Source organism: Schistocerca piceifrons, chromosome 6, assembly GCF_021461385.2.
Source record: "Schistocerca piceifrons isolate TAMUIC-IGC-003096 chromosome 6, iqSchPice1.1, whole genome shotgun sequence".
In the NCBI taxonomy this organism is placed as follows: Eukaryota; Metazoa; Arthropoda; class Insecta; order Orthoptera; family Acrididae; genus Schistocerca; species Schistocerca piceifrons.
The window spans coordinates 16413724-16427668 of NC_060143.1; the positions used below are offsets into that span (position 1 = coordinate 16413724).

Genomic DNA, 13945 nt, shown 5'->3' on the forward strand with positions numbered 1-13945 from the left:
CAGCTGCCGCAGTTGGCAATTTGGGAGACATGCAAGACAACAATGAATAGCACCTAAAGAGAAAAAGATGTTTTCAGTAACAGTGCATGTTACCGGACAATAGAAGTAGATAGTTACTGTGAATTATTATGGGTGGAGGTTACACTCAACAACTGAGCTAGGTTAATAATTGGCTCCTTTTACCGATCTCCCGACTCAGCAGCATTAGTGGCAGAACAACTGAGAGAAAATCTGGAATACATTTCACATAAATTTTCTCAGCATGTTATAGTCTTAGGTGGAGATTTCAATTTACCAGATATAGACTGGGACACTCAGATGTTTAGGATGGGTGGTATGGACAGAGCATCGAGTGACATTATACTGAGTGCAATATCCGAAAATTACCTCGAGCAGTTAAACAGAGAACCGACTCATGGAGATAACATCTTGGACCTACTGATAACAAACAGGCCTGAACTTTTCGACTCTGTAAGCGCAGAACAGGGAATCAGTGATCATAAAGCCATTGCAGCATCCCTGAGTATGGAAGTAAATAGGAATATAAAAAAAGGGAGGAAGGTTTATCTGTTTAGCAAGAGTAATAGAAGGCAGATTTCAGACTACCTAACAGATCAAAACGAAAATTTCTGTTCCGACACTGACAATGTTGAATGTTTATGGAAAAAGTTCAAGGCAATCGTAAAATGCGTTTTAGACAGGTACGTGCTGAGTAAAACTGTGAGAGATGGGAAAAACCCACCGTGGTTCAACAACAAAATTAAGAAACTACTGCGAAAGCAAAGAGAGCTACGCTGCAAGTTTAAACGCAGCCAAAACCTCTCAGACAAACAGAAGCTAAACGATGTCGAAGTTAGTGTAAGGAGGGCTATGCGTGAAGCGTTCAGTGAATTCGAAAGTAAAATTCTATGTACCGACTTGACCAAAAATTGTAGGAAGTTCTGGTCTTAACGTTAAATCAGTAAGTGGCTCGAAACAGCATATCCAGACACTCCGGGATGATGATGGCATTGAAACAGAGGATGACATGCTAAAGCTGAAATACTAAACACCTTTTTCCAAAGCTGTTTCACAGAGGAAGACCGCACTGCAGTTCCTTCTCTAAATCCTCGCACAAACGAAAAAATGGCTGACATCAAAATAAGCGTCCAAGGAATAGAAAAGCAACTGGAATCACTCAACAGAGGAAAGTCCACTGGACCTGACGGGATACCAATTTGATTCCACACAGAGTACGCGAAAGAACTTGCCCCCCCTTCTAACAGCCGTGTACCGCATGTCTCCTGAAGAACGGAAGGTTCCATATGATTGGAAAAGAGCACAGGTAGTCCCAGTCTTCAAGAAGGGTCGTCGAGCAGATGCGCAAAACTATAGACCTATATCTCTGACGTCGATATGTTGTAGAATTTTAGAACATGCTTTTTGCTCACGTATCATGTTGTTTCTGGAAACCCAGAATCTACTCTGTAGCAATCAACATGGATTCCGGAAACAGTGATCGTGTGAGACCCAACTCATTTTATTTGTTCGTGAGACCCAGAAAATATTAGATACAGGCTCCCAGGTAGATGCTATTTTCCTTGACTTCCAGAAGGTGTTTGATACAGTTCCGCACTGTCGCCTGATAAACAAAGTAAGAGCCTACGGAATATCAGACCAGCTGTGTGGCTGGATTGAAGAGTTTTTAGCAAACAGAACACAGGATGTTGTTCTCAATGGAGAGACGTCTACAGACATTAAAGGAACCTCTGGCGTGCCACAGGGGAGTGTTATGGGACCATTGCTTTTCACAATATATATAAATGACCTAGCAGATACTGTTGGAAGTTCCATGTGGCTTTTCGCGGATGATGCTGTAGTATACAGAGAAGTTGCAGCATTAGAAAATTGTAGCGAAATACAGGAAGATCTGCAGCTTGATACGCACTTGGTGCAGGGAGTGGCAACTGACCCTTACCATAGACAAATGTAACGTATTGCGAATTCATAGAAAGAAGGATCCTTTATTGTATGATTATATGATAGCGGAACAAACACTGGTAGCAGTTACTTCTGTAAAATATCTGGGAGTATGCATGCGGAACGATTTGAAGTGAAGTGGAATGATCATATAAAATTAATTGTTGGTAAGGCGGGTACCAGGTTGAGATTCATTGGGAGAGTCCTTAGAAAATGTAGTCCATCAACAAAGGGGGTGGCTTACAAAACACTTGTTCAGCCTATACTTGAGTATTGCTCATCAGTGTGGGATCCGTACCATGTCGGGTTGATGGAGGAGATAAAGAAGATCCAAAGAAGAGCGGTGTGTTTCATCACAGGGTTATTTGGTAAGCGTGACAGCGTTACGAGATGTTTAGCAAACTCAAGTGGCAGACTCTGCAAGAGAGGCGCTCCGCATCATGGTGTAGCTTGCTGTCCAGGTTTCGAGAGGGTGCGTTTCTGGATGAGGTATCGAATATATTGCTTCCCCTTCTTATACCTCCCGAGGAGATCACGAATGTAAAATTAGAGGATTCGAGCGTGCACGGAGGTCCTAATTCGATTGTAGGAAAAGGATGTGAAGGAAAACTTAGGTGAAAATGTACTAGAGAAAGGAATGAAAGAGGAAGTCACCTGGTAGAGTTTTGCACAGAGCATAATTTAACTGTTGCTAACACTTGGTTTCAGAATCATAAAAGAAGTTTGTATATGTGGTAGAGAGCTGAAGATTGGAGGGTTTCAGATTGATTATATAACGATTAGACAGATATTTAGGAACCAGATTTTAAATTGTAAGACATTCTCTGGGGTAGATGTGGACTCTGCCCACAATTTATTGGTTATGAACTGTAGATTAAAACTGAAGAAATAGGGAAAAGGTCAGAAGTTAAGGAGATGGGGTCTGGATAAGTTGAAAGAACCAGAGGTCGAGAGCTTCAGAGGAAGCTTCAGGCAACAGTTGGCTAGAACAGGGAAAAGGAATACAATAGAAGATGAATGGGTAGCTTTAAGAGATGCAATAGTGAAAGCAGCAGAGGATCCAGTAGGTAAAAAGGCAAGGACTATTAAGAATCCCTGGATAACGCAAGAGATATTGAATTTAGTTCTTGAAAGGAGAAAATTTAAAAATGCAGCAAAAGAAACAGGTGAAAGATAATACAAACATCTAAAAAATGAGATTGGCATGACCTGCAAAATTGCTGAACAAAAACGGCTAGAAGACAAGTGTAAGGATTTAGGAGCATATTTCACTAGAGGCAAGATAGACACTGCCTACAGGGAAGTTAAAGAGGCTTTTGGGGAAAAGAGAAGCAGCTGTATGAATATTGAGAGCCCTGATGGTAAACCAGTCCTAAGCAAGGAAGGGAAAGCTGAAAGGTGGAAGGAGCATACAGAGGATCTATACAATGTGACAAAGCTCTGAAGGATCTCAAGTCGAAAGAAGGTCCCAGGAGTAGACGACATTCTGTCGGAACTACTGATAGTGTTGGGAGAGCCACCCTTGACAAAACACTTCTATCTGGTGTGCGAGACGTATGAGACAGGCAAAATACCCCCAGGCTTCAAGAAGAATGTGGTAATTCCAATTCCAAAGAAAGCAGTTGCTGACAAGTATGAAAATGACTGAACTATAAATTTAATAAGTCATGATTGCCAGATACTAACACAAATTCTGAACAGAAAAATCGGTAAACTGGTAGAAGCAGACCTCAGGGAAGATTAGTTTGGATTCTGTAGAAATGTAGGAACACGTGAGGCAATACTGAACCTGTGATGCTTCTTAGAAGATAGGTTAAGGAAAGGCAAAACTACATTTGTAGCATTTGTAGACTTAAAGAAAGCTTTTGATAATGTTGACTGAAATACTTTCTTTGACATTATGAAGGTATGAGGTGTAAAATAGAGGAAGCGAAAGTCTATTTACAACTTGTACAGAAACCAGACGGCAGTAATGAGAGCCGAGGGACATGAAAGGGAACCAGTGATTGAGAAGGGAGTGAGCTAGGGTTGTAGCCTATCCCCGATGTTATTCAGTCTGTACATTGAACAAGGAGTAAAGGAAAGTGAAGAAAAATTTGGAGTGGAAATTAAAGTTCAGGGAGAGGAAATAAAAACTTTGAGGTTTGCTGATGACATTGTAATTCTGTCAAAGACAGCAAAGGACTTGGAGAGCAGTTGAACGGATGATCATTGCTTTGAGAGGAGGATATAAGATGAACATCAACAAAAGCAAAACAAGGGTAATGGTTGTTGTTGTTGTTGTTGTGGTCTTCAGTCCTGAGACTGGTTTGATGCAGCTCTCCATGCTACTCTATCCTGTGCAAGCTTCTTCATCTCCCAGTACCTACTGCAACCTACATCCTTCTGAATCTGCTTAGTGTATTCATCTCTTGGTCTCCCTCTACGATTTTTACCCTCCACGCTGCCCTCCAATGCTAAATTTGTGATCCCTTGATGCCTCAAAACATGTCCTACCAACCGATCCCTTCTTCTAGTCAAGTTGTGCCACAAACTTCTCTTCTCCCCAATCCTCCTCATTAGTTATGTGATCTACCCACCTTATCTTCAGCATTATTCTGTAGCACCACATTTCGAAAGCTTCTAGTCTCTTCTTGTCCTAACTGGTATCATCCATGTTTCACTTCCATACATGGCTACACTCCATACAAATACTTTCAGAAACGACTTCCTGACACTTAAATCTATACTCGATGTTAACAAATTTCTCTTCTTCAGAAACGATTTCCTTGCCATTGCCAGTCTACATTTTACATCCTCTCTACTTCGACCATCATCAGTTATTTTACTCCCTAAATAGCAAAACTCCTTTACTACTTTAAGTGTCTCATTTCCTAATCTAATCCCCTCAGCATCACCCGATTTAATTTGACTGCATTCCATTATCCTCGTTTTGCTTTTGTTGATGTTCATCTTATATCCTCCTTTCAAGACACTGTCCATTCCGTTCAACTGCTCTTCCAAGTCCTTTGCTGTCTCTGACAGAATTACAATGTCATCGGCGAACCTCAAAGTTTTTACTTCTTCTCCATGAATTTTAATACCTACTCCGAATTTTTCTTTTGTTTCCTTTACTGCTTGCTCAATATACAGATTGAATAACATCGGGGAGAGGCTACAACCCTGTCTCACTCCTTTCCCAACCACTGCTTCCCTTTCATGCCCCTCGACTCTTATAACTGCCATCTGGTTTCTGTACAAATTGTAAATAGCCTTTCGCTCCCTGTATTTCACCCCTGCCACCTTCAGAATTTGAAAGAGAGTATTCCAGTTAACGTTGTCAAAAGCTTTCTCTAAGTCTACAAATGCTAGAAAGGATAATGGTATGACACTTAAAGTAGTAGATGTGTTTTGTCATTTGGGCAAATGGAAGAAAAGCATTTCTGAAAAGGAGAAATTTGTCCACTTTGAACTATGATTTCTCTAAAAGAATTGTCTGGAGTGCAGCCATGTACGGAAATTAACCATGGATGATGAACTGTTTAGACAAAAAGAGAATAGAAGCTTTCAGAAGTGGAGCTACAGAGGAATGTTGAAGATTAGATGGGTAACTAACAAAGAGGTACTTAATAAAATTGGTAGGCAACAAATTTGTGGCGCAGTTTGAGCAAAAGAGGAGACTGGTTGATAGGACACAATATGAGACATCAAGGGATCACCAATTCAGTATTTGAGGGAAGTGTGCGGATGGTAAAATTCATAGAGAGAGACAAAGAGATGAATACAGTAAGCAGATTCAGAAAGCTGTAGGTTGCAGTAGTGATTCAGAGATGAAGAGGCACACACAGGATAGAGCAGTGTGGAGAGGTGCGTCAAACAAGGCTTCAGACCGAAAGCAACATCAGCAATGACATAGTTGATTAAATGACCGATAGATATATAATGTTCGACAACAGCTGTTTTGCTGGCCTGCAGGGACAAACCACTGGTGCTCCATAATATTCTCATAATAGGTGCATATGGTTTGCCCTGTATAAGATTTGCAGGACTTTGTGAAACCTTGTCAATGTTTTTTACAGAACACTAGGTCATCTTTGATCCGAGACATGCTCAATTTTGCACTGGAGGACAAGAAGTACAATAACCTTGTGTTTTCTTAGTACTCTACTTATTTTCATAGCAACGTTTCCAGTATATGGCAGGTAAAATGTCACTTTGAAGTCCCCATCCTGTTCCCTGTTCTGCCATGTATCGTTTGTATGTCTGCAACATACCTAGTATCTGATGAGATGAATATCAATTTTCTAGGAAGGCAGTCTGTATATGTACCAATTCTGACTGCAGTGCCCACTGTCTGTGATGGATAGTGGCAACTGCTAGCTTGTAAATACAGTCTGTGAGTGGGCTTATTTTATTTTATAAAATATTGAGTCTCATAGAGACTGCTCAAACCATAAAGTCAAACTAGAAATGTATCTATATATTACCAGAATATTGTGGGTTGTAAAATGATTGAGTCAAGTGATCGCTCCTCAAAATATTCTGTAAAACTTTTGGTCACTAGGGGAGACAAAGGGCCCCACACACGACACTATCACATCATTCAAAGGACTCATTAAGTAAAAAATATGTTTCGGAGAGACTGCTCAAACTTTGGTGTTTTATCATTCTCTAACCTGTTACTGATCAGATGTAGTGAGTCCACCAAAGGTATTATTGTAATAGGTGGGACAGCATCAGAACTACCAAATAATTCTATACTTTTCAGTTAAGTGACTTAGATCTGACGAAAAAATTAGTAGAATGGCATATGTGCTGCAGATACTTGCCTACAATGCGACTGAATAAATATGTCAATCATTTGACCAAACCATAAAGGGACACTCCAACATTATCAATCACAGTAGGTCATAGAGGTAAACATTTCTTGTAGACTTAAGCATACACTGCAAGTGAACCGTGTTATCACAATATTATCTCATCTCAGTCTTTTGATAGCCTCCTTTGGCAGAGAGCTGACTGTTAAAAGCCCTGAAGTTTTCCTCATTATGTTTCTTACTGATCCTGCAGTACACTGGGTCAGGTGAAAAATGTTGATCTTGTGGAATCAGCATGGCATTGTTACATTTATCTGCTTTTAATACTATACTTGCCATACCTGGTTGTAAGTTGCGGAGACTACTCTCTCTATTGGCCATACATTACTCTTCTGTGGTATAGCTCTTCTTAACACCGGATAAGGCAACCAAGAAACTTCCTCTGCAGCATCAGGTGTAAAAGGGTGAATGGCATCGGTACTGCAGCTTACAAAGTTCACTAATCGTGGTGAAACAGATGCAGGATAAAAATTAAGACCTCTTACCTGCTCTGACACAGTTGTGACATACATCAATTTTTGTGTCAAATATGAAAATATATCATCAAACACTAACTTCCAGTGGCATCTGTGTCACAGATCTATTAAACTTTGCGATCTGTCTCATCAGGTCAGTGAGCGTCCAGTTCACCTTGCTTGTAAATCACACCCATACATCAAACTTTTGGGACTGAATCATGAAGGAATCAGTGACAATGTGACCATCTGAGGAGGATAAATTGTGCTGGTGGTTTCCAGCTGGACACCACATGGAATCCTGTAATTGGGACACTTCATGCTCTGCATAGTCGATATCTTTCTGTGATTGTACAAAATGAAGATGATTGATCAATACTGAAATGGTCAATGTTCACTGTAGAGGGTGCTCAAAGAGATGTGCAGACTTGTAGGAGAAGAGCATGCACTCCAGTATCACCTGCATACCAACTTCAGAACACGTCATGCACGTGCCAGAGGGGTCTTAATTATTAAAATTCAGTGTTACCTTCCCCATCATACAAATGAAGATAACCAGAAGACATGGCACCAGAATATTGTGGCAGGAATTACTTTCATGCATACCTTCAAGTGATGACATTTTTATTGTTACTGTGCAGAAGTGCTGTAACAAGTACATATGAGAAGACAGCATGCAGAATGGGGTTTGGGGAAGGCATTGGTACTCAGTTCCTATTTGAGCTAAAAACAGGGGGTAAAAAGTTTTTGGTTTAGTCTGGACCAGCAGCCATTTGTATAGCTATTTGAACATCTATCTTGCTGTAGCCATGTTACAGTACATTAAGCAAGATTAGAATGATGAACGAGGGCTGGCATCCAGGCAAATTGTACAAAATGATTGATTCCTTTTGCGAAATATTTTAATTCAGATGAAATTAATGCCACCCTTTTTATGTACACTGTTCAGATTTTATGTGCAAAAACAATCACCCTCATTTGGATGTCATGTCATCCTTAAATAACTCTGGACTGGTTCAAATTTGATCCAGTGATATATTGGGTCGTGGTCTAAGATAGATGTTAACAGTTTGAATAAAATCTTTCTTTGTTTGGATTTTACAGACAAAAAACATGTTTTTCTGGGAGGTTTTTGAAGTGTACAACTTCTATACTTTAATTTATGAATCACTTGAAACTTTGCACGAAAGTAGGTAAATAGACAGAGTCAAACGGCTTATTTCTGTCCATTAATCTTTATCTTGTTTTAAAGTCAAGCTAAATGTAGCATGTAAAATTTGTCTTACACGAATTGAATGTGCAGGAATGACTTAAACTGAACCATATAAATAAAAAATGCATTCTGATGATAAAATTGAAAACTCACTTTTAAAAATCTAGCTTCATTCATTTTTTATGTGCAGGAAATATGTTTTTTGTAAGATTTTTATATGTGCCACGTCTATGTTTCAGACTTGTTTAAATTGGTTCAAATTTTGTAAGAAAGTAGACAAACATGTGTAATTAAGGTCCATCCTGTTGTTTTGTGAAAGCTTTATCTGCTGTCACAATGTTGTTGTTGTGGTCTTCAGCCCTGACACTGGTTTGATGCAGCTCTCCACGCTACTCTATCCTGTGCCTACTGCAGTACCTACTGCAGCCTACATCCTTCTGAATCAACTTAGTGTATTCATCTCTTGGTCTCCCTCTAAGATTTTTACCCACTACGCTTCCCTCCAATACTATATTGGTGATCCCCTGATGCCTCAGAACATGTCCTACCAACCAATCCCTTCTTCTTGTCAAGTTGTGCCACAAGCTCCTCTTCTCCCCAATTCTATTCTATACTTCCTCATTAGTTATGTGATCTACCCATCTAATCTTCAGCATTCTTCTGTAGCACCACATTTCGAAAGCTTCTATTCTCTTCTTGTCCAACCTAGTTATCGTCCACGTTTCACTTCCATACATGGCTACGCTCCATTCAGACACTTTCAGAAGCGACTTCCTGACACTTACATCTCTACTTGATGTTAACAAATTTCTCTTATTCAGAAACACTTTCCTTGCCATTGCCAGTCTACATCCTCTCTACTTCGACCATCATCAGTTATTTTGCTCCCCAAATAGCAAAACTCCTTTACTATTTAAGTGTGTCATTTCCTAATCTAATTCCCTCAGCATCACCCGACTTAATTCGACTACATTCCATTATCCTCGTTTTGCTTTTGTCGATGTTCATCTTATATCCTCATTTCACGACAGTGTCCATTCCGTTCAACTGCTCTTCCGAGTCCTTTGCTGTCTCTGACAGAATTACAATGTCATTGGCGAACCTCAGAGTTTTTATTTCTTCTCCATGGATTTTAATTCCTATTCCGAACTTTTCTTTTGTTTCCTTTAGTGCTTGTTCAATATACAGATTGAATAACATCGGGGAAAGGCTACAACCCTGTCTCACTCCCTTCCCAACCACTGCTTCCCTTTCGTGCCCCTCGACTCTTATAACTGCCATCTGCTTTCTGCACAAATTGTAAATAGCCTTTCGCTCCCTGTATTTTATCCCTGCCACCTTCAGCATTTGAAAGAGAGTATCCCAGTCAACATTGTCAACATCTTTCTCTAAGTCTACAAATGCTAGAAACGTAGGTTTACCTTTCCTTAATCTAGCTTCTAAGATAAGTCGTAGGGTCAGTATTGCCTCACGTGTTCCAATATTTCTACGGAATCCAATCTGATCTTCCACGAGATCGGCTTCTACCAGTTTTTCCATTCGTCTGTAAAGAATTTGTGTTAGTATTTTGCATCCGTTACTTATTAAACTGATAGTTCGGTAATTTTCACATCTGTCAACACCTGCTTTCCTTGGGATTGCAATTATTATATTCTTCTTGAAGTCTGAGGGAATTTCGCCTGTCTCATACATCTTGCTCAGCATATGGTAAATTTTTGTCAGGACTGGCTCTCCCAAGGCTGTCACTAGTTCTAATGGATTGTTGTCTACTCCCGGGGCCTTGTTTCGACTTAGGTCATTCAGTGCTCTGTCAAACTCTTCAAGCAGTATCATATCTCCCATTTCATCTTCATCTACATCTGCATACTCTTCCATTTCCATAATATTGTCCTCAAGAACATCGCCCCTGTATAGACCCTCTACACACTCGTTCCACCTTTCTGGTTTCCCTTCTTTGCTTAGAACTGGGTTTCCATTTGAGCTCTTGATATTCAGACTAGTGGTTCTCTTTTCTCCAAAGGTCTCTCTAATTTTCCTGTAGGCAGTATCTATCTTACCCCTAGTGAGATAAGCCTCTACATCCTTACATTTGTCCTCTACCCATCCCTGCTTAGCCATTTTGCACTTCTTATCGATCTCATTTTTGAGGCGTTTGTATTCCTTTTTGCCTGCTTCATTTACTGCATTTTTATATTTTCTCCTTTCATCAATCAAATTCAATATTTCTTCTGTTACCCAAGGATTTCTACTAGCCTTCGTCTTTTTACCTACTTGATCCTCTGTTGCCTTCACTATTTCATTCCTCAAAGCTACCCATTCTTCTTCTACTGTATTTCTTTCCCCCATTCCTGTCAATTGTTCCCTTATGCTCTCCCTGAAACTCTGTACAACCTCTGGTTCTTCCAGTTTATCCAGGTCCCATCTCCTTAAATTCCACCTTTTTGCTGTTTCTTTAGTTTTAATCTACAGTTCAAAAGCAATAGATTGTGGTCAGAGTGCACATCTGCCCCCTGAAATGTCTCACAATTTAAAACCTGGTTCCTAAATATCTGTCTTACCATTATATAATCTGTCAGAAACCTTCAGTATCTCCAGGGTTCTACCATGTATACAACCTTCTTTCATGATTCTTGAACCAAGTGTTAGCTATGATTAAGTTATGCTCTGTGCAAAATTCTACCAGGCGGCTTCCTCTTTCATTTCTTAGCCCCAATCCATATTCACCTACTATGTTTCCTTCTCTTCCTGTTCCTACCACCGAATTCCAGTCACCCATGACTATTAAATTTTCATCTCCCTTCACTATCTGAATAATTTCTTTTATTTCGTCATACATTTCTTCAATTTCTTCGTCATCTGCATAGCTAGTTGGCATATAAACTTGTACTACTGTGGTAGGCGTGGGCTTCGTATCCATCGTGGCTACAATAATGCGTTCACTATGCTGTTTGTAGTAGCTTACCTGCACTACTATTTTGTTATTCATTATTATTTATTCATTATTATGTCACAATATAGCAGTCTAAAGTTGAACATAAAATGCACATAAGATGAGTGTTATGCAAATCACATATGCTGAGATGGTTTAAAGTGATACAGATCATGATAAAAAATATATTCTTCTGGTAGTTATAAGAAGCATTTGCAAAAATCTTTCATTGTTTGGTTGTATGTCTCAAAAACCACACATTTGCACGTGAAACCTTGTTTGTAGGAAATTTGTTTGAAGTTGGTTCTCGTTTTGTTGCTTATACATTAAAAACTTTATTCAGCATTAACTTAAAATCATTGAAAAATCTTTATTCATGCAAAACAACGCTTGTACCAAGCCAGTATTAAGCATTTATAGTTATTTTTTATATGTTTGCTTATACAGTCTCATGCATATCTGAATTAAAAATTCTTTCTCATCCAGTCCAGTAAGTCTTGCCTGACCCGCGATTCTGTGTGACTTTCCCAACGTCTACCCCTTTTCCTAGACACCTCCAGTCCTTTTCCTTCACCCTTCTTCCTTCTCATCCAACCCTTCTGCCTGAAGGACCCACTGGCTCCAAAATTTGCCTAATTATAACCTCCTTTCATGTGTGCTTTCTGCCGCCTCTCGGTGAGTAGATTTTTTTCTCTCTGCAATTATATTATTTTGTTATGAATTAAATTTGTGTAACTGTAAAACAAAAAAATTAAGGGAAAAAATAAAAAATTAAAAAAGTTTAAAAAATTAAGAAATATGAAACAAAATAACAAAATTATAGAAATAATAAAAAATAAGAAATAAAACAGAACAGCATGGAATGTCAGATCCCATAACCTGATGATACTGATTTGCATGTCTTTCCGCAAAGTGAGAGATGGCTTTAGCCCTACAGTGCGCTCGATTGCTGTATAACATCCACTATATATTTTTGGATACTTAAATCCAGAAGAAGACAGTCTTAGGGAAACATTTGCTAAAATATATACCATTGGTAGTTATCCAGTGTGGCGCAATACAAATGGAAATTACAAAATTGTTTACATAATTTTTGCATATGAAGAAAATTCCCCTAAACTGTAATAATTCGGTAATTATTTTACTTCATATATAAAGGGAGGCAGACAACACCAACAAATACTATGGTCCTATACAGTTCCTCTCTGTAGTTACCACTAATTGCTTAACAAATTCATTAGATTTTAAGTAGGTAAAGGAACAAGTTGGTATTAGAAGTGGTTGCTCCACAAGAGACTATGTAAAAATTGTGTACAAAATTATAGAACTGAGCAGTGACTATGAATTATCATTAGCAGTGTTGGGCAAGGAGATATCTTATCAGCAAAACTGTTCTCAAAAGCCCTAGAGGAAATTTTCAGGTCCCAAAACTGGGAAATGGAGGAAAGAATATATATTTGATGGAACTCATCTGAACTAATTACATTTTGCCAATGACAGTGTAGTATCTGCATTTAGTACAGATATACTCAAGCAATTAATTGGGAGTTTTCAAAGTACACCTGACAATCAATTGTTATAGGACTAAAATAGTATACCTGAAAACATTGAAAAGACAATAGTAGAAGCTAACAATAAAGCCATAGCATCAGTTTCTGATTTTTTTGTGATTAGGGCAGTTGAGGAAAAGAAACAGGAGAGTAAAGTGTTGATGTGTATAACTGAAAAGTGTAGTGCATGGAAAGGAACTTTCTTTGTGGCTTCAGAAGGTACCGGTCTAATCTGTATAAGCTAATTAAACTCCTCTCCAAGAGGAATTGCTGCACAAGTGGCCTTTTATGATGGTATAATGTGCATCATTGTGTAAATCGTAGCATGAATGCATTTCTTTTTATTACTCTGACAATGTTCATCACTAATACTCACTGTATAGACACTACTGATCCACCTATTTCAAAAACAAAATCACCCCTCCAGACAGTCAGTGATCAGGGAGAAGACTAGTCACTAGTACTCACTGTATAGACGCTACTGATCCATCTGTTTCAAAAACAAATCACCCCTCAGGACAGCGAGTGCTTAGGGAGATGACTAGTATTAAGTTTGGTGTGTTTATAGAGGACTACAAAAGAAAAGTGACACAATGCGAGTATTTAGGAAGTATTTTTGGCTCTGTCATCTTTTTTTCCATACATTTTCTTTATTTGCATTATTTTTTGTTATTTTTAGTACCTCAAAAATGAATCAAAAGATTTGATACAAAAGAAATTAGTGTTTTGTTTGAAGCTTACTTATATTTTACTGTATTTCAGGTCCCATCTCAGACTCTTCATATTGATAGTGTCAACACTGCGATGGATTTACTGCCAGATTTCAAATTGAGCAAGTATTCATTTCAATTCCCACAGTGCAAGATAAGGTAAAAGAAAATTCTTAAAACAGTGCATTAAAAGAAAACCTGTTAACTAAAATGCTATACACTTTCAATTGTACTCAAGAGCACTTTGTTCAGGAATACGAAATATACATGGAC

General features: G+C 38.8%; 1 protein-coding gene across 2 annotated transcripts in view; it reads left to right on the forward strand.

The window, feature by feature from the left end:
* LOC124802950 (centromere/kinetochore protein zw10 homolog) overlaps positions 1-13945 on the forward strand; it is a 209946-nt gene that overhangs the window by 76612 nt on the left and 119389 nt on the right. For both annotated transcript variants that reach the window (XM_047264039.1, XM_047264040.1), the window contains exon 5: positions 13725-13831. In XM_047264039.1, coding sequence (XP_047119995.1) covers positions 13725-13831 — 107 coding nt within the window. The remainder of the gene's footprint in view (positions 1-13724; positions 13832-13945) is intronic.